The 22,798-nt window shown below is 40.0% G+C and overlaps 2 protein-coding genes across 2 annotated transcripts in view; one reads left to right on the top strand and one right to left on the bottom strand.

Moving 5' to 3' along the window:
- The first annotated feature begins 4,136 nt into the window (after positions 1–4,136).
- nt5dc1 (5'-nucleotidase domain containing 1) overlaps positions 4,137–22,798 on the top strand; it is a 76,426-nt gene continuing 57,764 nt past the window's right edge. The window contains exons 1-6 of the mRNA XM_085132182.1: positions 4,137–4,570; positions 5,460–5,551; positions 7,662–7,733; positions 7,823–7,932; positions 8,340–8,419; positions 8,519–8,600. Of these exons, the coding sequence (XP_084988308.1) occupies positions 4,478–4,570; positions 5,460–5,551; positions 7,662–7,733; positions 7,823–7,932; positions 8,340–8,419; positions 8,519–8,600 (529 nt within the window). The 5' untranslated portion in view covers positions 4,137–4,477. The remainder of the gene's footprint in view (positions 4,571–5,459; positions 5,552–7,661; positions 7,734–7,822; positions 7,933–8,339; positions 8,420–8,518; positions 8,601–22,798) is intronic.
- Positions 8,678–14,900, bottom strand: col10a1b (collagen, type X, alpha 1b). Its single transcript, XM_085132181.1, has 3 exons — positions 14,767–14,900; positions 14,303–14,435; positions 8,678–11,105 (listed from the first exon to the last, which is right to left on the bottom strand). Exons 2-3 carry the CDS (start codon positions 14,418–14,420, stop codon positions 9,253–9,255), a joined length of 1,971 nt encoding a protein of 656 aa, XP_084988307.1. The 5' UTR covers positions 14,421–14,435; positions 14,767–14,900; the 3' UTR covers positions 8,678–9,252.

The raw sequence follows: 22,798 nt of genomic DNA, 5'->3' as shown, positions 1-22,798 counted from the left end.
CTGAAGTCTTTGAAGTGGCCTAGTCAAAGTCCTGACCTGAACCCAATCGAGATGCAGTGGCATGACCTGAAAAAGGTGGTTCATGTTTGAAAACCCTCTAATGTGGCTAAATGACAACAATTCTGGAAAGATGACTTGGCCAAAATTCCTCCACAGAGCTGTAAAAGACTCATTGCCAGTTACTGCAAATGCTTGATTGCAACTGTTGCTGCTAAAGGTTATCAGGTTTGTAAAACAAACCTGTTTTACAGACCTGCAGGTTTGGACCCCCCCATAACGAACACCTTCATTCATAACCTGTATTTTGTGTTTACTTGTGTTATCTTTATCTTATATTTAAATTTGTTTGATCTGTAACATTTAAGTGTGACCAACAAAAAAAAAAAAGGAAATCAGGAGGCAGGCAAGCACTTCCTCACACGACTGTAGTAGCTCTTTTCCAGTTTTACTGACCATAAAATGTAAGCCATCAGTGTAAATGACCAGATGTTGCCAATGGCACCCCTTTCATGTGAGCATGCTCAAACCTAGACCAGGATGGCTAGTCAATAACCAGCTTCAAGTGACCATTCATCCTATCTCCTATTGTAAGGGTGAGTGAATCCAGAATCCAGAACGATACACGTGTTGAAATCACTTTGCAGTACAGACAGAAGACAGGAGTCAAAACCTTATTATTTTATATTCCATGTATACCTCATATCACATATTTATGTTTTTTCTATTTTCACATATTTGTCTCATCTTTTATTACATATAAGTACCACAGGATGTTCTGATGTGTGTGTGTAAGTACATGTATGGAGGAGTTGTTTTTCATTCCAGAAGGTATAAGATGGTGGAACCAAAGATCTCAAATTTGGACTCATCAGCCCAAAGCACAGATTTCTACTGGTCTAATGTCCATTCAGTCTTTCTTTTCCCAAACAAATCTCTTCTCCTTGGTGTTTTTACCTATTCTTTGACAATAAAGGCCCGATTCGCGCAGTCTCCTCTGAACAGTTGATGTAGAGATGTGTCTGCTTTTGGAACTCTGTGTAGCATTTATCTGGGCTGTAATCTGAAGTGCTGTTAGCTTGCAATTTCTGAGGCTTATTAGCTAATCATAATAAGCTGTTAGCCAGTGAGCATGCACCGTTTTTACCCCTCAGCTGAATGAGGTATTGTTTACCTGTGGGGCAAGTGGGTGTGCAGTTCGGACACCCAACTTTATGAACAAGATAACTCAAGAATAAGGTGAAGTAAGATTTGAAAAATCTTACTTCAGACCTCATTCACCTTGAGGTCTCTTAGGTTTCAGATGTTAATTTTTCTGAAAATCTTGTCAACACGATAACACGACAAAGATGTCAACTATGATTGATACAATAGGTGTCTATACTAGGAGTCTGGTAGCACTGGTAGCTGCCAGTATTTTAAAAAATAGTATGAGCAAGACTTCCAAAAAAGACTGGACTAATTATTACCTGACTAAAGGTGAGTGGCTGAGTCCATAAACTCATCTGGAAAGTGTTTAAAGGGGGCAAGGCAATAAAACCACATTCTTGTAGACTTTTTTCAACCTGTTATTACCACTTTCTGGTGTCCTTGAGATAGAATGCAAGTTTAAGGCATGTCCACATTGGCTTTTGTTTTCAACCCAAGAAGCTTCATCCGTGTTTTATGCTGAGTGGGTGTGAAGTTTTTAACTGAAGGAGGCAAAGGTGGAACTTTTGGTGTTAATACTGTTGAAAATGAGTATCTAATCCAAAAGCAACTTTTAGCATACCCAGGTGAGACATTACTTTTTTATCAAGCATTCTAGCTTGGAAGATTATCATAATGTGACCTATGACTGACTATTAGCACAATGACAGGATGCAATGTTTACAAAAAGAATAAAAACCTCTGTGAACAAAATTATTTCCAAACATGAATACACTGACATGCAGTAACACATTCAAAGAGAATTTAAAATCACACTTAAATGATGACAAATTAACATATTTTGAGATGGGCAGTATACGTGTCAAGCCTAACTCCACTTGACTGGAAGATACCTTTTTCAGGACAGTGCTACTATGCGTCACTCTCGACCAACTGGTTCTCCTTGCTTCAAACATAGCAAACATTCTTCTCACTGACTTCCTTACCAGAAAGCAACTACGGTGATTTATGAATCATGTTCACTTAGGAGCTCAGTTTGCATTATATAACCAAGCTCTTTGATTAAAAGTGTTTCTCTTTCTGAAACTACCCTTTTGGATTGGTCCCTCTGCGTGTGCAGATTTCCACCTGCATTCCAAAGAATGCATTATAGGAAAGACTGGAGTTGTAAGAGTGAATGTTTTTCTGTCTCCTTGCCTTTCATCCCATGATAGCTGGGACATTATCTTTCCACACCACCTTAGGGTACATATTGATATTACACCAGCCTGCACACTGTTCACCTTCAGATTAGGTCTCTACAACATACTTCATAGATGTTTTGTTCATTAAGTCATTGCTGTTTCTTCACATTCCATTAATAGTTTTGGTTAATTTTGCAATGCTTAAATAATTTGCATATTTCATATTTTTATTTCCATAATGTTGTTATTGCATTTCTCCATGATGTGGGAATAACATGTAGTACTTTCTATCTGTTATCTATACCACACTCACTGCATCTCTATAGAGGTGCTACTGCCAGACTTCCTGATGGAGTTCAGACACATATCAAAATAACTGGCCACCACAATTTGATTCTAACTGCTGGCCTTTGTTTCCTCTTTTAACTGTAGAAATGGTGAAAGAGGTAAACATAGTTAAATTTTGTTATTAAGGGGAATAAGGGCTGTTGAAATAAAAATGCTTTGCGACTCTGTTTGAAAAAGGTCAAATATAAAACATATACAAAATAGAAAAACATAAATCAAAACCAAATATATTTATCCAATACATTTAAAATTAATCTTATTGGACACGTTACATGTCCTGTAAAATCCAAAACACGTGGGGAAGAAACTATAAAAGTGTGCTGTTAAAAAATGAGAGGCTTTCTCTTGAGAACAAAATAAAAAGCTAAAGATTGAAAGACAGGTTACTGTAAGGTTATTGCATGTGCATGTGTCATGGCCTAATGTGGTCCTACAGTAGTGCAAACAAAGGCGACTTCAGGTGATGTTTGGATGGTGGTAGCTGTGTAAGACAAATTGACCTTAAAATTAAGGTTGGTTGTATCAGCACTGAGTAAAATAAGTCAACTACAGCCTGCTCTCATGTATGTTTTTTTTCACATTCTCTTAAATTTGTAATGTACTTTTAACTTAAAACTATTTTTAAAGTCTATATTGTGTATACATTTATTTAACATGTGTGGTCTGACAGCTCCTTGGCATTGCCATTGTCCATCTATCCATCTTCTTAACTTCTTCAGTTCAGTTTTGCTATTAGAATCTGTCCCATTTGTCACAGGGTGAAAGGTGAAGTACACTCCGGTTTCAGGTCGTTCTTATAACAAAAAAGGAAATGTTCACAAAGAGGAAGAATAAATGGATAAACACATGATTTTAGACCACATGATTTAGATTCATGATTTGGCTATTCAAGATATCTGCCAACTGTGCTGCATTTGTTCATGTTCATAGACTTGAATTGTCCTCCATTGTTTGTGTGTGTTTATTTTTGAAGCAGCACAACTAGAAGTATGTTTTTGCATATATGCTGATTCTTCAGCAGATTCTTCATCATCTTTAAAGCTATTTTTCTGGCAACCAGAAAAATAGCTTTATGTTTTTATGAATGTTGTTTGTATTACTTTATGTTTTCCGGATTTATTAATTCTTTGTTGTTTTTTTTTCATCTATTCGTGGTTTTAGTTTCTTTGTGTTCTGTGCATTTATGTCTTGTTTTTCTACATTGTCTATTTTTTGATCCAGTTTTTTTTGTATTTGTCTTTAACGCTGGCTATCAGGTTGAGTTGTCTGTAAGCATTTGCTGTTTTCTGTTTGTGTACAGTGTATACATGATTAATTTAATCTATTCTGTGTGACAAACCGTGCATTGTTGTGATCTCCCAGAGCCTCCAACTGGAGAGACTAATTATATCTGTACAAGTGCGGGTATATGTACGTGGTGGGATGCTGCAATCACTACTGCAGGCATTAGCCTTTGCGTGCCCTAGATGGACGACTTTTACCTAATTTACCCGATACCTATACACTGTGTATTACGGTTTCACACCCGGAAGCACTGCGTGCTGTCTTGTCTTCTTCTGGCACAAAGGAGTTAAACTTCTGCCTCCATGTGGACAACTTATTGACATTAACCGTTCTGTGATCAGCCATTTGCGTTGAGGAAAAGCCGCGCTGGTGGGATTATTTTCGTGCAGGCAGAGCGCAGCGGCTGCAGAGCGCAGAGCCATCCTCGCCGTCACACGGTGACATTGACACACTCGGAGTGTTTGTGCTGCTGTGCCCAAGTTGGTGCTTCGGAGCATCCCCCAGCCTCAGCAACAATGAGCGAATACTTCAGCCTTTCGGACTGCGACGTTATCGGCTTCGACCTGGACCACACGCTCTGCCGCTACCGTCTGAAAGAGACCTCCAGGGTGAGTGTGCAGCGCGCGCGGCTAGCTTCACACGCACACAATCGTACGGTGGCCGCGAGGCGCTGGCTCGCAACACATCTGGAATAGAAATAACTCGTGGCTGGCCAGCGGGCTCAGCATCTGTGGCATTTTTCACTGGCATCAAGGCTCGCTGGTGAAAACGCTGGTGTAAACGCTGGTGTGTGCTGTGGGAAGTTGGATGTGATGTGATGCTGCCGCTGCTGCAGTCACTCTGCGTGACTCACGGGGTGAACGTCGGCGGTGATGCTCACACATACATGCCTTTAAGTGTTTAAGTCCCCTCAGAGGCCTGCTGATAGCCAGCACATTTTCACACCCTTCTTCATCTGATGTCGTTAGAGTAAATAATGACAACACTGCGGACTCGCGGGGTGTTGCTGGATCCCGTGACACCGTATGACAAATAAATGACTGCTGAATCCCTGTTTCCTGCAACTTACCAAGGCCTGGAGTTCATTTGTTTTCCATCAATGTCAGATATGCACAGTTCAATTCTTTACACATATCACATAATTGATTTGTCAGTGATAAAGATGTCTTCCAGTTTTAATAGACTAGTGTTTATTATCTGTGAGTGAAAACTAACTTAAAGCTGCTGTGATGTGGATTTTTCCTTTGATATTCACAAAGCATCATACAGATATGTGTAACATGAAAGGTTTAAATACTGACAAGCTTAGTACTTGAACTCTCCAGTTTATAGTTACCCCCTTGTCTTTAGAGTCTGTGAGCACTATAATTCATTGGTTCCCTTTGTGCACCCATACTTTGTGCAGCTGTTTCTATGCTTATGCTGACTCAGAGGTCATATTCTATAATAAGTATTGCTGTAAATTAAAAATAAAACTTGAGCTCTTTGTGTTTACAGCTTATCTACGAGAGCTTTGCCAGATATCTGGTGGAGCATAAAGGATATGACAAAGACCTGCTGAATCTAACTCCTGCTACCTGGGATTTCTGGTGAGTCAGCAGCAGCAGCATCAGTTTTGTCAGCCTAAAGCAAAGTGGGACAGAAACATGTGTAATGAATACCTGATGATCCCTTAGGTACTACATTCATCTAATATTAATGGCTAAAAAAGAAGTAACATCTTTGAAGAACAGAATGTTAACCTGCACTTCATCATTGATGAATGTATCTTTCCCTCTGCTGTGTTGACTGTTAGTAGGCCAGTACTAACCCATATCCAATCAATATTCACATTCAGATGTCACTATCAGCACCCACCGAAGTGCAAGCATTCCTATTCACAGTTTTCATTTGTGTGAAGCCCTGAAGGGCAGAGTACCATTCAACCTTACTGAACATTTCATCAAACCATAGTGCAGACATATCAATTTGGGATCTGTTTCAAACCACAAATGTTCTGCCTCTTATATGTACAAAACCAAAGAAGTGTGGACATACTGAAAGTTGTATTTTAATCACTTTTAATCAATCAAAGTCATTGCAGGAGCTCCGCTTTGGTGGTTTTCTTTTAAGTATATCTTGAGTACTTTCACCAGGACAAAAGCATAAAAAAGAATGTCCCTTATATATTCTGTATAAAGGTATGTAAATGTTTTACATCTGAATGGGTCAAAATATCCTCTTCAAAAGGGATGTCAGGACACAAAAGACAAGCTAATTCGTCAGCTAATTGGCTAATGCTAGCTGGATAAGGTGAGATTTATTTCATTTATCTCAAAAATTTTAAAAGCTTTATTCTACTTGAACCTTGAACCTGTTTCTTCTGATAAATAATAAGTACATACAAGCCTAATATAATATGTAATACATGTAATGTAAGTTCTTGTTTAAAAATAAAGCTTCCTAACATTAGCTTGTTAATGATTCTGTAATTAGCTTCAAGGCCAGCATATATGCCTTACAGGGCTCAAGTGGTTCATCAGTAATGTTTTAGATAGATCATATCAGTTAAAAGGAGGCACTGCGTATCCTGTACACTACTGTTTTGCTAGTACTGTACAGAATACACAGTGTTTCAACTAAATGGCTAAGCCCTATCAAGGTGGTGCAATGGCACCACCTTGATAGTTTAAGACTGGACTGAAATGCTGTGGCAAGACCGTAAAGCAGCTGTCCACAAACAAATTCCCAGAAACCTCAGTGACCCGAAGCAGCATTGTAAAGGAGAATGAGAATAACTGCTCACATCCTTATTTACTATGCAACACTGGCTATTCCTTAACCTCATGGTAATTTAGGAAGCATTCACCATCGAAAGTGATAGTGTTACAAAATTGATGTTGGTGTTTTCAGGTTGAAAAGATAATTAATAATGAATCAATTTGGAGTTTGTTTTGTACTTTTATGGCATCTACACCCTGATAACAGTCTTTAAGTTACAATAAAATGCTACATAGACGCAAGAAACTATTGTAATTTACCCACACATTATTTTTTATCAGATTTATAAAGTTGTGCATGGACACAGTCTTGTTTAATAAATGTCAGTCGTCTTGTGTTTTTACACTTGTGGCTCATTCACTCTCCCTTTATTAGCCATGGATGGATGTAAATTCACAATAGAAATGTGTGTTTAGCGATCTTAGATCTGGTATCAGACAGCAAAAGAAAAACTAGTCAAAGGAGAAAGAGTAATGGAGGCTATCAACTCTACATTTAGAACAAAAGGACCTGGCAGATGTAAAAAAGAAAAAAGTACGTCAGTTCGCAGAAGGAAAACATCAGCTATTTATAGCACCCATTTATTAGGGTACAATTTGAAATGTGAAAATGTTGGTGTTAAATGTTAAATATGGCTTCACCTTATTATTTTGCTCAAGTCCAAAGGTCTTGCCTTGCTTAAAAAAAAGTTGTAGGTATGGTCAGACGTACACCTGGTGTTGCTATAGTTCTACAGCACATTTCCCATTTATGCAAGTTTTTGTGCATACACATTCTTTATCCATCTGGCTGTGGCGTATAAGCATTTTCCACTGAACACACAGTGAAACCAACAATTGGTAGGCTCAACAGATGGCAAACAATTGCTTGACCACTGATCTTGTACTTGTAAATCAAGTAACTGCAGATAGTTTTTCTAACAGAGACTTTTGTGTTCAGTTTTAAAGGGCTAGTGGTGGATCTGGAGGATGGAAACCTTGTAAAGCTAGCAGAAGATGGAACTGTCTTAAGGTACGAGTCTGCATCATGACAGTTTCAGCGTTCACAGAACTTCAAAGTGAGATGATAACTTTATCACGGTTTGTCTTCTGTTTGAATAGAGCGACACATGGAACCAGTGATCTCAGCACAGAAGAAATCATCAAACATTATGGCCCCAAAAGAGAGTGGAAGCACTTTAATAGCCTCAGTACCTCCTTCACGAGATCTTGTATGATGTTTACATCCATCTGTATCAATCAGTAACTGTAAGCTGTTAGCTCCTGACCTCTTAATATCTACCATATCACTAGAGACCTGTGGGTTGGTGATGTCTTCTCCTTTATATGGAAATTTCACCTATTTGGGATACCTTACTAAATAATAATCTTAAACTGAATAATAAGCTTACAGCAGATTGCATGTGAAAAACTTGATTTGAAAGGTAATATCTTTCACTGTAATGTTTTTGAAACTGTGCTTTTTTAATTTGTGGCTAAATTCAGGCATAGTGGTTTGCCAGTGACTTGTTGGAGCTTAAGCAGTTGAGAAGCTAATGTATATTTTCTTTATATTTTTTCACAATTTTTTTTTTTTACATTTCATTCATTTGCTAATATTTTCTTTTGGTCTTTGCAGCAAAATACTACTTCTATGATAACTACTTTGATCTGCCCGGTGCCCTTCTCTGTGGACGAGTCGTTGACATGTTGCACAAGGTCATTTTTGTTTTGTTACTGTGAGATTTGTAATATTGGTTGGCATTTTCATGAAGAAAACACATACTGAAACTTAATTTATGTTTGTTTCTCAAACAGCGAGGAAATGAGGTGAATTCTGACTTTTGGAAAGACATGGTGGCTGCCATTGACCACAATTACAACACATCTGCGTTCAGAGGTAAGAATTTTATTACAAACCTGCATACATTTTAGATTTCTTATGAGAAGAACACAAATTAACACACATAGGTAATCTTTCGTTTTCAAATAAGAACTTTTATTCCATGTTTGGTCAGTGAGTGGTACATAACTTAACACATCCAAGGAGACATAGTTGTTTAGAAAAAATGGTTTGAATTTTTTTTTATCTTACGTTCCTTTCCTGATCACAGTGCTTGTGAGAATGTGCTGATCTCTAATGACATATAGTACACGTTTGCCTTCTTGTATGTCTTTTTGTATGTATATTACAGAAAAATTCTTAAACAACAGACATTAATAAAACAAACACAAGTAAAAGACATGCTGTAAATGTTACAGGCAGTTGTAGAGCACCACTTAAAGTATCATGTATCTTATGTTGTTATGTTTCATGGATTTTAAAATTCCAAAGGCACACACAAAGTAAACTGGGGAAAGTGATCATTTTTAATCTGCAATAAATTTCTGAACAACTTCTTAGCAAATTGAAGACATTTAATAAGGTGGTTAAACCTTTAAAACTTGTAACCACATTTTTCTTTAATCTGCAATCCAAATTCTGAACTTTGTAAAGTGATATTTTTCTCTGAGTATTTATAAGGTTTTGAGGTTTATTTGGATTTGTGAAATCACGTTGAGGCAATCAAGAACCCAGAGAAACCGCAGTGAACATTATCGGCAGCAAATATGCCATTACTCTCCTCATCAGGGACCTGAATATAGACTCTGTCACCTGTATACAGCTGGAGAACAGCACTGCCTGCCATCTCATCCAGGAAGCCCTTGTTGTACTCATCATAGGTGAAAAGAACTGGCTCCTCATTTCTGTAGAGGGCCACCAAAGCATTGGCACCATTGACATGAATGTGATAGCTGAAATAGTAGAGGCCTGGGACCTGGCAGGTAAACACGCCACTGTGAGGGTCATAATGGTTCTCTCCATTGTACAGAATCTGGTTAAACTGAATAGGGGTTCCCGCTGGGGGGTAGGCCGTGGTTAGCACAGCACTAAAAGCGGACATAGGAGCCTTAATCATCTGAGGCATCACAACCTCATGAGATTTGATTGGCATGCTCTTCTCATGGTGGTAGACCATCTCTCCTGGTGGACCAGGTGGTCCAGGAGGACCAGCAGGACCTGGGAGACCATCATGACCTCTGGAACCAGGAATTCCAGGAGGACCATGGGGACCAGGAATTCCCTTAGCTGTCAAGCCAGCTGGGCCAGGTGGACCTGGAAGACCTGGATGACCCTTGAGTCCAGCGGGACCTGAAGGACCAGGAGGTCCAACGGGTCCCATTGGTCCAGGCAGTCCAGACTCACCGCTTTTACCTGGTGCTCCTGGGGTGCCAGTGTGTCCCTTTGGCCCTTGGGCACCATTACTACCTGGGAGTCCTGAGGCACCTTGATGGCCTTGTGAACCCTTTGGACCTTGAGCACCATTATGACCTGGGATTCCCGGTGGACCTACTGCTCCAGGGGTACCTGGTTTTCCAGTGAAACCTTGAGCTCCCTGTTCTCCTTTGGTTCCTCTTGGGCCTGGTGCACCTACCATGCCAATGTCACCTTTGGGCCCAACTGGGCCTGCCTCACCCTGAAATCCTCTTGCACCCTGTGGGCCAGCTGGACCCATGGGACCAGTAGCACCTGGCTGACCGGTAAATCCAGTTGGGCCTGGCTCTCCTTTTTGACCAGTAGTTCCTGGACTACCGGGGGCTCCTCTGCTACCTGGAATTCCAGGTTCACCTGTTTTGCCAACGCCTGGCATGCCAGGTGAGCCTGGCTGACCAGCAGGACCCTGTGGACCTTTTACTCCCATTGGTCCAGGCATACCTGGGGTGCCATTCTGACCGGGTTTTCCTGGTGCTCCTGTGCCTGGTTGCCCAGTATGACCCTTTGGCCCTTGCACACCCATTGGTCCAGGTGAACCATCTCTTCCAGGCTCGCCAGGCTTGCCAGGTTCTCCAGGATAACCGGTGGCACCAGGTTTACCAATTCCAGGTTTTCCAGGCATTCCAGATGGGCCCATTGGCCCAACAGGCCCTGCTGGTCCTTGAACGCCAGGAACTCCAATGCCTCTCTCTCCTTTGGGTCCATGAAGACCAGGAATTCCAGGATGTCCCTTTAAACCAGGCTCTCCTCTTGGACCCATTGCTCCAGAGATCCCAGCTGGTCCAGGTTTTCCAACAGAAGAAAGTCCAGCAGGTCCAGGAGATCCAGGGGTACCAGGTGCACCTCTGTGACCCATTGGTCCAGTTGCGCCAGGCTGACCTCTTTCTCCAGGCTTTCCAGGGGCACCTGGTTTTCCAGGGCTACCTGAGACACCAGGTTTACCTGCTTGAGTGAAACCAGGTGGTCCGGGTGGTCCAGGTGGGCCATGTGGTCCACTGTGTCCCACACCACTCTTTCCAGGAGGTCCAGGAGGTCCCATTGGTCCTGGCTCACCTGGAGGACCTTGAGGGCCTGGCTGGCCTTCAACAGCTAGGGATTACAAAAAACCCACAAAAATGTAATTAATCAGTTGATAGAATGTATATGTCAAAATGTTATTATGCCTCTGTTTTTTCTGTTTTTAGCTTTTGGTCAGCTCTATCTTTATCGTTGAATTTAGTAAATGTATTGATGAACTGAAATTGAATTTATATGTTGAGATAGTGGCTTGATAATAGAGCATCTTGTGTCCATTTATTGTACAGCCTTTATGACCCTTGAATAACCCTAACTTCTGATTTCTGCTCCATAAGTTCACAATCTGACTTGAAACACTGATCCCTGTAAATTGTGGAGTGGGTTTTTCACAGCATGATCTTCACAGCACAGTAATCTGTGGTGTTGCTCCCAGACAGTTTATGCTTGCTGGTATAAGACCCAGTTGTACCCTCTCCTATGAACAGCAGCTGTATATGTCCACCCAATACTGCACCCATCCATTTCCTGTACTGCCCATGCTAGTAAATGTGTAGTTAGTGGCGTCAAATCAACATCACCTTAATGCATTTCGTGCCATATACGAACAACAATACAAACTATTTATAGCTTTACTCCAATTTAACAGTAGATAGGGAGTGTTATGGACAAAGTTGGCAGTTTGTTCTTCAAACTTACGGTGACACATATATATATTTTCCAGACAGTCTAGTCGTGTTGTCTCTTGACCTCTTAACATCAAACAGGTTGCTAGCAGACTGGTTTGGTTTAGGATTAGGTTCACGTATACCATGTATCAGGAGTTGTTGTCTTTTTTGAAATATGCAAATAGAAATCGTTAAAAAATGGGCGGTTAACTGCATGATCGAAATGCATGTAAGAGACTTGATTTGAAAGGCAACATTTTTTAGTTTCTGATTGGTGAAAATCAACCCTAACCTCAAGTCCTAAGTCTTTTGCCGACGACATGGCTGAGATTAAGAGATTACATTTGTTGTTCATGCATTTGCATTTTTACTGATGACTTAAACTTACATGTATTATTTTTCAGTTTGGTAGTATCTTAAAGTTAATTGAATACTTTTAGTGAAAGTAAAGTAAAGAACACAGTTTCCAGAGCTGTCTACCTTTAAGTATCTTTATAAATAATATAATTATCATTTTCATTTCTACTGTAAAAATGAAACACTGAGCACTCTGAGCTTTAATATTAACAAGACAAATCATTTATATAAATGCTGCAGCTTTTCATCATAACTGTGGATGCATCATTGTCAAATGAAGACCTGTCAGAGAAACAAATCAAATGGTGCTGGCCTCTGTTTTGAGATGGTGTTTTGAGAAAAAAAAGTTCTCTGAGAGGGCTATCATTTTCCTGTCACATAAAGGCTGTGCTTGAAACCTCACAGGAGATGTTTGTGCCAGAAGTGGGAATTTTTGGCAGCCAAGAAAACCACAAAATGAAGGTGATGATACTGGCCTCGGTAGCTAACCCCTGATCTGAACTGCTTGTTGCCTGTAAACACTGTGCATGGTTAGGCTCACATTCCATGTAGTGTCATTATCCACGCTCAGTTTGGCTGCTTCAGTAAATACCCCCTCAGTCTGACTGTTGATTCTGTCTTTTATATTAGAAAGACTGTTTCCATTCTTTCAGCTGAGTGAAGGTCCATTAAATTTGCTGTGGTTTGTTTGGGAGATTTACTGTTTGAACTTATGAGAGCATTTCTCCGCAGCCTGTATAGGTTTTTTTTCCCCCTTGTAATTGTATGGTGTGATTTTAATACCACAAGGCAGTTTGCGAGGGCGTGCCTGCAACGTGGTCGCAGCATCTGTTTTGGAGATTTGTCAAATTTGAGCTTGTATTGTTGACTTTGAAATCTAGATTTACGTAAAGGCACACAAGTCAAACCACATCAGAGCAAAGCAGCAGAAATAAGTCCTTCTGAAAGTTTGACTCTTTGTTTTGTTGGGGTATAAAATTTAGTTTTAGGCATCATCTTGGTTGCTGTGTCATAACTACTGCTTTGTTTTTTATGACACATGCAGTATACACAGCTTTCCTCTTCAAACTTAATTTATCCAGAGCACAAGTGCTTGCTTACATCTTTACCCCACCTTTCAGTTATATACAGCGGTACACAGCAGTTTACTTGGCCTGCTTGATAGCACTTAATTAAGGAGGGTGGCACTTTCCATATGTATATGAGTCAGGAGTTTGCCAGGATATGTGACATTCGTAGCGATGATAATGATGATGAGGATAATGACGTGTAGCTTGTTGAAAGATTGTCTTCAACCTATGTAAAAGGCTGCTGTGTTTGCAGGGTTCATGCAGGTTATCAGATCAGTGGTGACAGCTCAAGCGGCAATTTTTGTCGTGAGATGGTGACTTGAAAACCTTGCTTTGATTTTCCTTTTTAAACCTCTTAATGTCCACCAGGTTGCTGGCAACCAGTTTATTGTAAGGGACGGAGTTAGGCTTAGGTTCACATCTCCTCCCTTTATATGGAATATTCAGGCCAGCATACCCAAACTGGAATCTTGTAACAGTATGAGGCAAAAATGTCCGTAAAAGGCAAAATCGTCGAGTTTTTAAAGCTATGCTTATTTAATATGTGGCTAGAACCCTACATGGTTTGCAAGCAACCCAGTGAACCCCAAGTTTTATTAAAAATTACTACTATTTTAATTTGGTCAAGTTTTTAAACCTTTATACCTTTTGTAACTTAATGTCCACCAGGTCAGTGCTGATCTTTGTAGAGTTTGGTGAACTGTACTCTTAAAATAAATGTATGCTCAATGCAAGATCTTGTAGTTTCTGACAGTATGTGGCTAAAATGAAACCCAACCATGACCATGACCCTGGTCTTCAGTGACCTGGTGGGCATTAAAGATGGTAGTATTGGAATGATATGGCTTAATTCATCTTATTCATCATTTGTACTGTTTCCTTCATTTCTCATTTTTTCAGCAATAGAGCAGGTTAAAAAATATGACATCTATTCCTTTTTAGCACTTTCATTTGGTTTTAACTGCTCAACAAAAATGTGATGGATTATGAAATTGATGCAGTCTAAAAGAGGTCTGCGTTCCAGCCTGCAGTCATTTGAACACTGGGCTTGTCTGGAGTTAACATACTAAAAGAAATAGATGCACTTTGCATTTTTAAGGCATGTTTTCTATTCTGGCTCCTCCTCGATTTGTAATTGGGATTTTTATGAAAATAAAACACACACAATAAAACTCACCATGACTCTTGACAGGGTAGGGAGTCTTGCTCACTTTTGAAGCATGATAATACCTCTCAGGCGTTGCCTCAGCTAATGCTAGGAGGACGAGGAGGAGGCTTGTTACCCTCAGGTCCATCTTGTGACGCTAAACCTGCAAAGACAAAAAAGAAAAAGAAAATCCCTTTTATGAGAAAAAGCATCTTCACATACAATCAGTGCAAGTGGAGGAGATGGCCAAAAATTAAACTGGCTTGTCCTTTTTTAAAAAAAAAAAAAAAAATCACACATCTATTGATTCACTGCTAGAGGAAATCTATTTTGTTGGATCCGCACTCTCAGGTGCAGTCTCTCTCCTGGTGTAAACCCAGCTGCAGCACATGGCTCATTACAGTCAGCACTCTGACACACCTCTCAGTCAGAGCCAGGCTCCAGCTGGGAATCTCCTGATACATACCCCTGAAATCAGGCAAAAGCCACCTTACCGGGAAGGTTTAGGCCTCTGGAGAAACAGTGGAGAACTTGGGAGGCTGCTGTCCCGGCGTGGTGCTCGTATATCCTTAGTTGTGGAGTCTCTCTTGACTGAGTGGCTGCTGCTGCTGCTTCCCAGGGCACTGGGCTCAATGTATTTATACTGGTCTTTAGCAGCGTGGAGGATCTGCCTGCTGGAAGTTCCTCCCTTATTCTGATGTCATCTTTAATGATGGTGCCATGTCACTTGTCACTCTAGGGTGATGTTCTCTCTCTCTCTCTCTCCTCACTCCTTCTGGTTCTCTCTGTCTGTGTGGAGCAGCAGCAGTCAGGGGATTCGTAGCAGACTTCCTATGGGTGACATGTCCCAGTGAGGGTGATCTGTGAACATAACACCTTTAACAGTTCTTTTGACTGGCACTCTTGTGACAGATGTCTGCGTTAGTGTCCTTCTTTAGCATTTTTAATTGCACAAACATAGGTGTTTTCTTAAAGTCTAAAAACATCAAGTTATTGACTAAGTGGGTTGTGACGGGATGTTTTTTCTGGAAAAGTAAAGACTGCAAGTCGGACAATATTTTCCTCCAGTCTGAAGGCTCTGTACTGGTCAGGCTGTGGTGTGCTATACGGACCAGACAGCTATTTTCAGTCACATTGGGTTGAATGTGAATTTGCACCCATCTTTTAATGGGTGCTGGAAACTTTCCCTTTCTCATGTGTAATTTTCAGCAGACTGTGTGTATTCTTCTAAACGCATTTCCAAGCTCAGCAGTCTGACCTTTCATTTCAGGTTTATATTTCTCAGAGTAAAAACATGTCATGATGCTGGCATGTTTATGTCTGTATATTGTCTGTGCAATTTTTGCAAACCAGCCTGTGGTTTTTGAGGCTGAGATCCACAGTGCAGCTTTGAAACACCAGGAGGCAGAAGTGAGGTTCTTTTGCTAAGATGCTCAACTGCTTCGTCCTGTGAGAAGCCTCCTGTTTGCGCTTCAGGCTCAGGGAGCTGGGTGCTGCTCTACCAGTGCAGCTCCTAGGAGGATAGCTGGAGTGAAGTTATTGTTAGTGTGGGTTTTTTTTTGTTTTGTTTTTTTTTATGGCAGTCTGTGGTACAGAGGAAAAAAAACCTAAATTGTGTAATTGGACAATAATCTAAAGCTACATATTTGAAAATTTCATTCTGCTTTAGTTTTAATGTTTAACAACAGTCATTTACTAAACATTTAAGATCAATGTTTAGACAAAAATAATAAAAACATATCAAAAGCTTCTTTCAAATAAAATGATCACTTTGCTGTCTGCAACACATTTTAAAAAGTTGTGAAAGGGGCAGCAATAATAGGCTTGGGCAGTTATCTAATGCAACAAGCAAAATAAACAGTAATTAAGTAAAAAAAAAAAAAAAAGAGCATCCCAGAGAAACTGAATCCCTCAGAAGTAAAGATGACAGTGAAACGCTTTTTGGGCAAATAGTTTCATAGAGAAGTAGATTTTAAGAGAATTCTGGGATTTCAGCATTTATAATACATAATAGAAAACAATCCCTTTATGCAACAGATAGGGCTGAAAACCAATACTGCATGATGGTGATGATTATATAAGTCTTTATTGTCAACATGTTTGAAGAAAACGTGGTCAAGGCCCTTTTTCCTTCCTGTACTGTACCTTGAAAAACCGTATTTTTTGCGCTTTTTAAAGTGGGGGACGTTTATACTAGAGATGGACCGATCCGATATTACGTATCGGTATCGGTCCGATACTGACCCAAATTACTGGATCGGATATCGGTGAGAAATAAAAAATGTAATCCGATCCATTAAATATCAAAAAAGCACCTCACAAAACTTGCGACACGGCGTAACTCGCTCATAACTGTAGCACGTAGCAGCAGTATGCATCACGTGATAGAGCGGCTGTGTGTATTTGTAGCCTTGCTAGCAAACTAGCATTTCATCTATGAGGAAGTTTTCCCAGAGAGAAGTAAAGCAAGTGTGTAAGTTCATCTCTGAATGTCTGTAAAGCGTTCCCACGTTAAGCTTAACAACACATATATGGAGCGACTGCCTCTCTCTCTCACTCTCCTGCTTCAATCGTGAAACTGCTTAATGATCAGCTGATCGGCTTTTCTGTCGCGAGTCCGTCTCTCTTGTTTGTTTTTGGCCCACTTCTCACCAGAAAGAGGAAACCAGCGGCTGAACAACAGCAGCACGTTTAAGCTTGATAAGCTGTTGTTAGAATTTATTTAATATTACTTTCTACACCAGGATCCTTTTCTAGCAGCTGACCGCTGGTAACTGTGCAGGGGCGGATCTAGCAAAGTGTAGCCAGGGGGGGCCGATAGGGCATGAACAGGCAAAAGGGGGCACAAAGACATACTTTTCTTTCTTATTCTCATTTAAAATGTCTAGCTTTTAATAAATAATTATCTGACTCTTACACACAAAGTTTTAATCTGATGTAAAATATATAGAAGTCCATTACTGTATATAGTAACTGTTAAGTCTAATATAGTAAGCTATACTACTTTTTCCTTCGGGAAGATACCATCCGTGCAGTCTACAATTCTGTTGAAGAAAGATGTTGAATCTATTTAATTATTCTTGAAAAATAATTTATTTTTGTGCATTTTCCCCCCTGCATCAAATTAATTTTGATTACATCGATTAAGCATCATGAGGTGGAGGGTGGTTCCCTATTTTTTTTTGCTGGGAGTTTGCAACCCTATTAGTATAGTACTCATACCAGAATAGGGAGGATGGAGCAGGTTTAAGTTTATTAGATTGATCAGTATTGCTGAACTATGAAATATTTTGGGCGCAGTGTATTTTTTACATACAGGTTTAACAGAATAGCTTTAGTGTTGTTATTTATCTGAACTTGAGTATAAACTTATACAAAATGCAGCAAGATATTAAAAAAACGTTTTATTGATTAAAAAACACACTATATCGGATTCGTATCGGTATCGGCAGATATCCAAATTTATGATATCGGTATCGGTATCGGACATAAAAAAGTGGTATCGTGCCATCTCTAGTTTATACATTGCTTCAGTTAGGGTTAGAATAGGTTGTAGGGAGTTGTGATCTTTGGGTCTTTAGACAGCACTACATCATTCTGTAAATCACAACACGGGCACAGGACCACTCCAGAAACCACTGAACAATGAATTAGAGCCAAGTTTATTTAAGATGGATTGACAAGAAGTGGTGTGTGCTAATAATCAAACCCGCTTATTATCAGCACCAAGTTAAAATAGCAGGACAATGCCAAACTCCCCTACCTGCAGTCTAGACCCGCTACCCTCTGAAAGTGTTATGAAATGGAAGCTTGAATAAGAAAACATGTGCCATTCAAGACTGTAGCAGTTGTAGCAATTGGACTCCTCACTTCCACAATGCTTATGCTACAGTCATAGTAGGCAAAACAGTGACCGGAAGTTGTGGTGCAAACAAAATTATTGCAACCATGTGCAGTGAACTTGTGATTTCAATGCTTTTGGTTCCTTCAACAATGGGGACCAGATTGGTGTTCACTTGCAGTCATCAAGTCAGCAAGTTTTGTGCATCTAAATGGTGATAAAATGGCCAGAAGTCAGAGTCAGTCCGCTGTCTATTAAATTGCCAATGATTGGTTCAAGAAACTCAAAAATTCCTGCTCCAGTAACATGGTTGTTGTAGAATGGCAATTTAACTAAAAGATGACCAAGAGCTTAGCAAACACTGTTTTTTTTCTAACTAACTTCTTTTTTTTCTCTCATCTGTACTTTGGTGTGACCAGGCAAGTAAAGGTGTAGTGAAATGGAGCATTTGGTATTAAATTCTTAAGGAAGAAGGAAGGTTTAACATTCTTTACAAAAAGTCCAACCAGACGGAATTGATGCTGCATCCATTGGACGAACTTCCCAGGTAGAAGGAGTTATCATTTTCTGACTCCTGTCCCATTAAATGTACTAAAGACCATCACTGTAATACTTTAATGTTACAGTGTTACAGGCGTTTCCATTCGTGACCCATGCATGTGGACTGCTTGTTTTTTGTAATTGTCCTATGATCCTCACTGACATGCAGATCATTTACTTTCAGTCACATTTATCCCTCTGTTTCATGTTCTTTTGTTACTTAACTGTGAAGAATCATCTGTGACTGTGCTCCTGGAATTTGTTTGAAAAAGTACAGAACTTTCAAACAATACTTGTTAGATGGGTGGCTGTAGCTCAGGAGGTAGAGCAGGTCACCTATTGATCGGAAGGTTGGAGGTTCAATTCCAGGCTCCTCCAGTCTGCAAGATACTAACCCCAAGTGGGCAAGATACTAACCCCAAGTGGGCAAGATACTAACCCCAAGTTGCTCTCCGATGCATCCATCGGAGTATGAATGTGTGTGAGTGTAGTTAGAAAGCACTCAGTATAGAAGTAGTGCTTGTGAGAATGGGTGTGACTGGGTGAATGTGGCGTGTTGTATAGAGTGCTTTGAGTACTCCGGGAGAGTAGAAAAGCGCTATACAAGAATCAGTCCATTTACCATTTAGATGACTGAGTGGACCATCTATCTTTTATCACACTTGTAGATGTGGCCAGTAGGTTCTCATATGACATCAGTTGGCTAGAACAAGCTTTGGTTTGGCTACAAGTTAATAGCTTGAAGCCAAGCAAGCAGTTGTAATTTATATAGGAGTCGCCATACTGAGATTGGGGATGGGCATTTAAAGCAAAAATACTATTTGATGTTCACAGATAACTATTAGGGCATCCTTGCAGGACTAATTCCATCTTTAACTGTAGGAGATGCTCTAATGGGTGTCACCACTGGTTTTGTAGCTTAACCAAAGGTCAAGACCGTGGCCATGGTTACCTCTGGCTCCACCCTTCTTGGTAAGATTGAGTCTCATTAGGCTCCACTCGCAGCCCATGTGATATTTATACATTCAGTGAGTAGTTTTTTTAAAATTGGTTTTTCTGTTTCTCTTTCTGCCTCACATGACATTTTTTTTTACACATGTCAAGTAGAATAAGTGCAAAATTCAGTAAGCAAAAAAAAAAGAAATCAATGAAATTAACAAAATCAAATGAATGAAATAAGAATAAATAATTGTATTATCAATAAACATCATGAATTGTATCTAAAAGTGGTTGTGAAGTAATCCTGATGATAGCCTGACATGGTTGAGGTTGACAACCAGTACAACTCTGACTCATGACTTATCCAAGTAATGCTTTCTGCAGCTTAAACCGTATTAACTTCCTGATCTTCATCAGCTTGCATCTGCTGTACATAAGAATCGTGAATGGCCTGGGACTGTGTAATATATCTGTGGTTTTAGAAAAGCCTTTCCTCTGCTTTCACCGTATCATTTACGCTGCCAGCCACAGATGAGCATTCAGCGAGCCATGGGCATCTTCGGTAAACTCTTCGAATGAAATGACAGAGTAGCGTGGGAGGTGGAGTCGACATTTAACAAGTTTCTAAGCTGCAGATACGCCATTGCATCTCACCATGAAAGTGGCAGTGACCGCAGTGAGGCATGGCTCCTTTTTTATTTCAATTGGATTACTTTTTTCCATTTTGGTGTGTCAGAATTAATGCCTCCCTATCTAAATCTGGCCGCTGTGAGGTTTATTGTAAACGGCTACTTAGATTCACAGCCTGTATTTGGGCGAGTTTGTGCTGTGTATGGCAAAAGGCAGTCATAAAGCAAAAACATGTAATTAGGGGATGAGCTCGATAAGAATTCGTCTTCAGTGTTTTCAGACACCTTGTGATGGCAGGCTGGGTTGCACTTGTGGGAAGGGTCTGCTGTAAACGTTGTTTTGCCCCTCCAAACATTAACACGCTGCCGCTTCATTCCAGACGTGACTTAATTCTTCTTCAATGGCTTTAATTAACTCTAACTGAGTTTGTCCCCCACTATACTCAGCCTCTGTTTTCCACATTAACTTGAAACATGTTTATGATTAAGTCACATTTGTGTTTTCTGTGATTCTGAAAAAATGTACTCTGCACCTCAGCTGGCAGAGGAACGCTCACAACTTTTGTTGTCCTTTTTCCAGTTTGTCAGTTTCCAGTTCTTTTTTAAAATCCCATTGTGTGTTTTTCTATAGTTGAATGCATTTTCCCCCGGATTTGAAGTTTATAGACATGTTTTTAGCCCAGGAATAAACAGTATATTGGACAGTATCAAACCGGCAAATTAAATCCAAATCCAATTCAAATTTCTGTGCGCTTTGGCTGAAGGGTCATAGCTCACTGCATAAATTGGATGTGTTGTTAAATGACTACTGAATTGTAATTTGTATCTTTGGACAGAAAGTCCAGTGTGGTGTGTCTCGGTGTGTCTGTAACTGTTGGATGTAAAAAAAAGAAAAAAAGGACAGTCAGTGGTATTTGCATAAACTAGTAATGCACACATAAATGCACTCGGCAAAACTACACAAAATAAGTAAATGTACATGGGATACAACGTTAAGAACAAAAACAACCAAAATGTATGAATTTTGGTGCCAACAAAATCTGATAGCTCAGTGTCATTGTCTCTGGCCAATAGGCAGGGGTAAAAATATTTGAATTTTTTAGTAACTGCGTCCAGGTAATTCAAAATACCCTTAATGCCATAATGGCTCAGTCACACTAGAGTGAAAGTAGGGCGGCAACCTCTTTGTAATTGGGAAAAATCTGGTTGCCCTTATTTATGTTTGTTTACCTAGAAATTAAACATGAGGCACTATCAGCCTCTGGGCGACTGCTTCATATCACCAGGTGATTACACAGGTCACCTGCTGGAGGGCATCCTGTTTACAACCAGCAGCAATCCAGCTCAGACTGACTGGAGAAGGTTTTCAGTTAATTGCTGTCAACATGTTGCCATCCATCTGAGTCAGGCTGTGCCGATCCCAGTATGTGATTTTGAAATTTGGCTTTTCTATAGTTAATGGTAATTTTTTTTTTTTAAAGAACCATAAACCTTTAACAAAAAATCCAACAGATTCTACTGACTTTTAAAATGTCACTAAGAGCTATACTTAAACTTTTATTTTAAAGTGTAAAAATTTAAGTTAGAATTGGTCTCATGTAGGGCTGGGCCATATCATCGTTCATGGTAATACCGGTACAATGTTAGGCAATGATAAGAAAATGAAATATCGTGATAGAATATGGGTAAAACGCACATGCTCAGTGCCTTTGTTTTCATACGCACATGGCGGAAAAAACAAGGCGGTGACGGAGAATGAGAAGGGTGAAACAGATTGTTGAATGAAATGGATGAACCAGAATTGGTTTGGGAAAATGGTGCAACTTCAGTGGTGTGGAACTGGTTTGGCTTTTGTCCGTCAGATACACACCAAAGCACATTTTTTGGTAGACCATGCAAGTTTTGGTCAAGCTGTCAGCAAGGAATTTGCATTTGCACTGTTAAATCTTTATATAACTTTAATGCACATAAAAAACAGCTGCTTGTTTAAGTGAAAATACATTGATGGGGTTCTTCTTTTTAGGCAAATACAACCTCAGATGAACTATGCAAGATGACAATATACAGTGTCGGTCTTTATTTAACAGAAGCCAAGAGCAAAGGCAATGTGTAAGAAACTAACTAACCCTTACTTCTATCATGGTTTTGGGGTTTTACAGTGAAAGGTGCTGCAAAACAAGAGGCTGTTTGCCCGCTTCAAGTCCTCAGTCCTTCCATACAGTGTTTACCTTCTTCTTCTCAATTCAATTCAATTCAGTTTTATTTATACAGCGCCAAATCACAACAACAGTTGCCTCAAGGCGCTTTATATTGTAAGGTAGACCCTACAATAATACACAAAGAGAAAAACCCAATAATCATATGACCCCCTTTGGCAAGCACTTTGGCGACAGTGGGAAGGAAAAACTCCCTTTTAATAGGAAGAAACCTCCAGCAGAACCAGGCTCAGGGAGGGGTGGCCATCTGCCATGACTGTTTGGGGTGAGAGAAGGAAGACAGGATAAAAGACATGCTGTGGCAGAGAGCCAGAGATGCACTTAGTAAAGTTGTGGAGTTGTAAAGTATTTTGTCTCGCGT

The sequence above is a fragment of the Neolamprologus multifasciatus genome, chromosome 15, assembly GCF_963576455.1.
Source record: "Neolamprologus multifasciatus chromosome 15, fNeoMul1.2, whole genome shotgun sequence".
NCBI classification, from domain to species: Eukaryota; Metazoa; Chordata; class Actinopteri; order Cichliformes; family Cichlidae; genus Neolamprologus; species Neolamprologus multifasciatus.
Note: the sequence above shows the minus strand (reverse complement) of the source record. Positions and strands in the feature narration are given on the sequence as shown.

Excerpts from the sequence above, each read along its gene's own strand:
- col10a1b (XM_085132181.1), bottom strand. The coding sequence starts at position 14,420 with ATGGACCTGAGGGTAACAAGCCTCCTCCTCGTCCTCCTAGCATTAGCT. Across the intron at positions 11,106-14,302 it reads CTACCCTGTCAAGAGTCATG|CTGTTGAAGGCCAGCCAGGC; the intron begins GTGAGTTTTATT and ends TGTAATCCCTAG.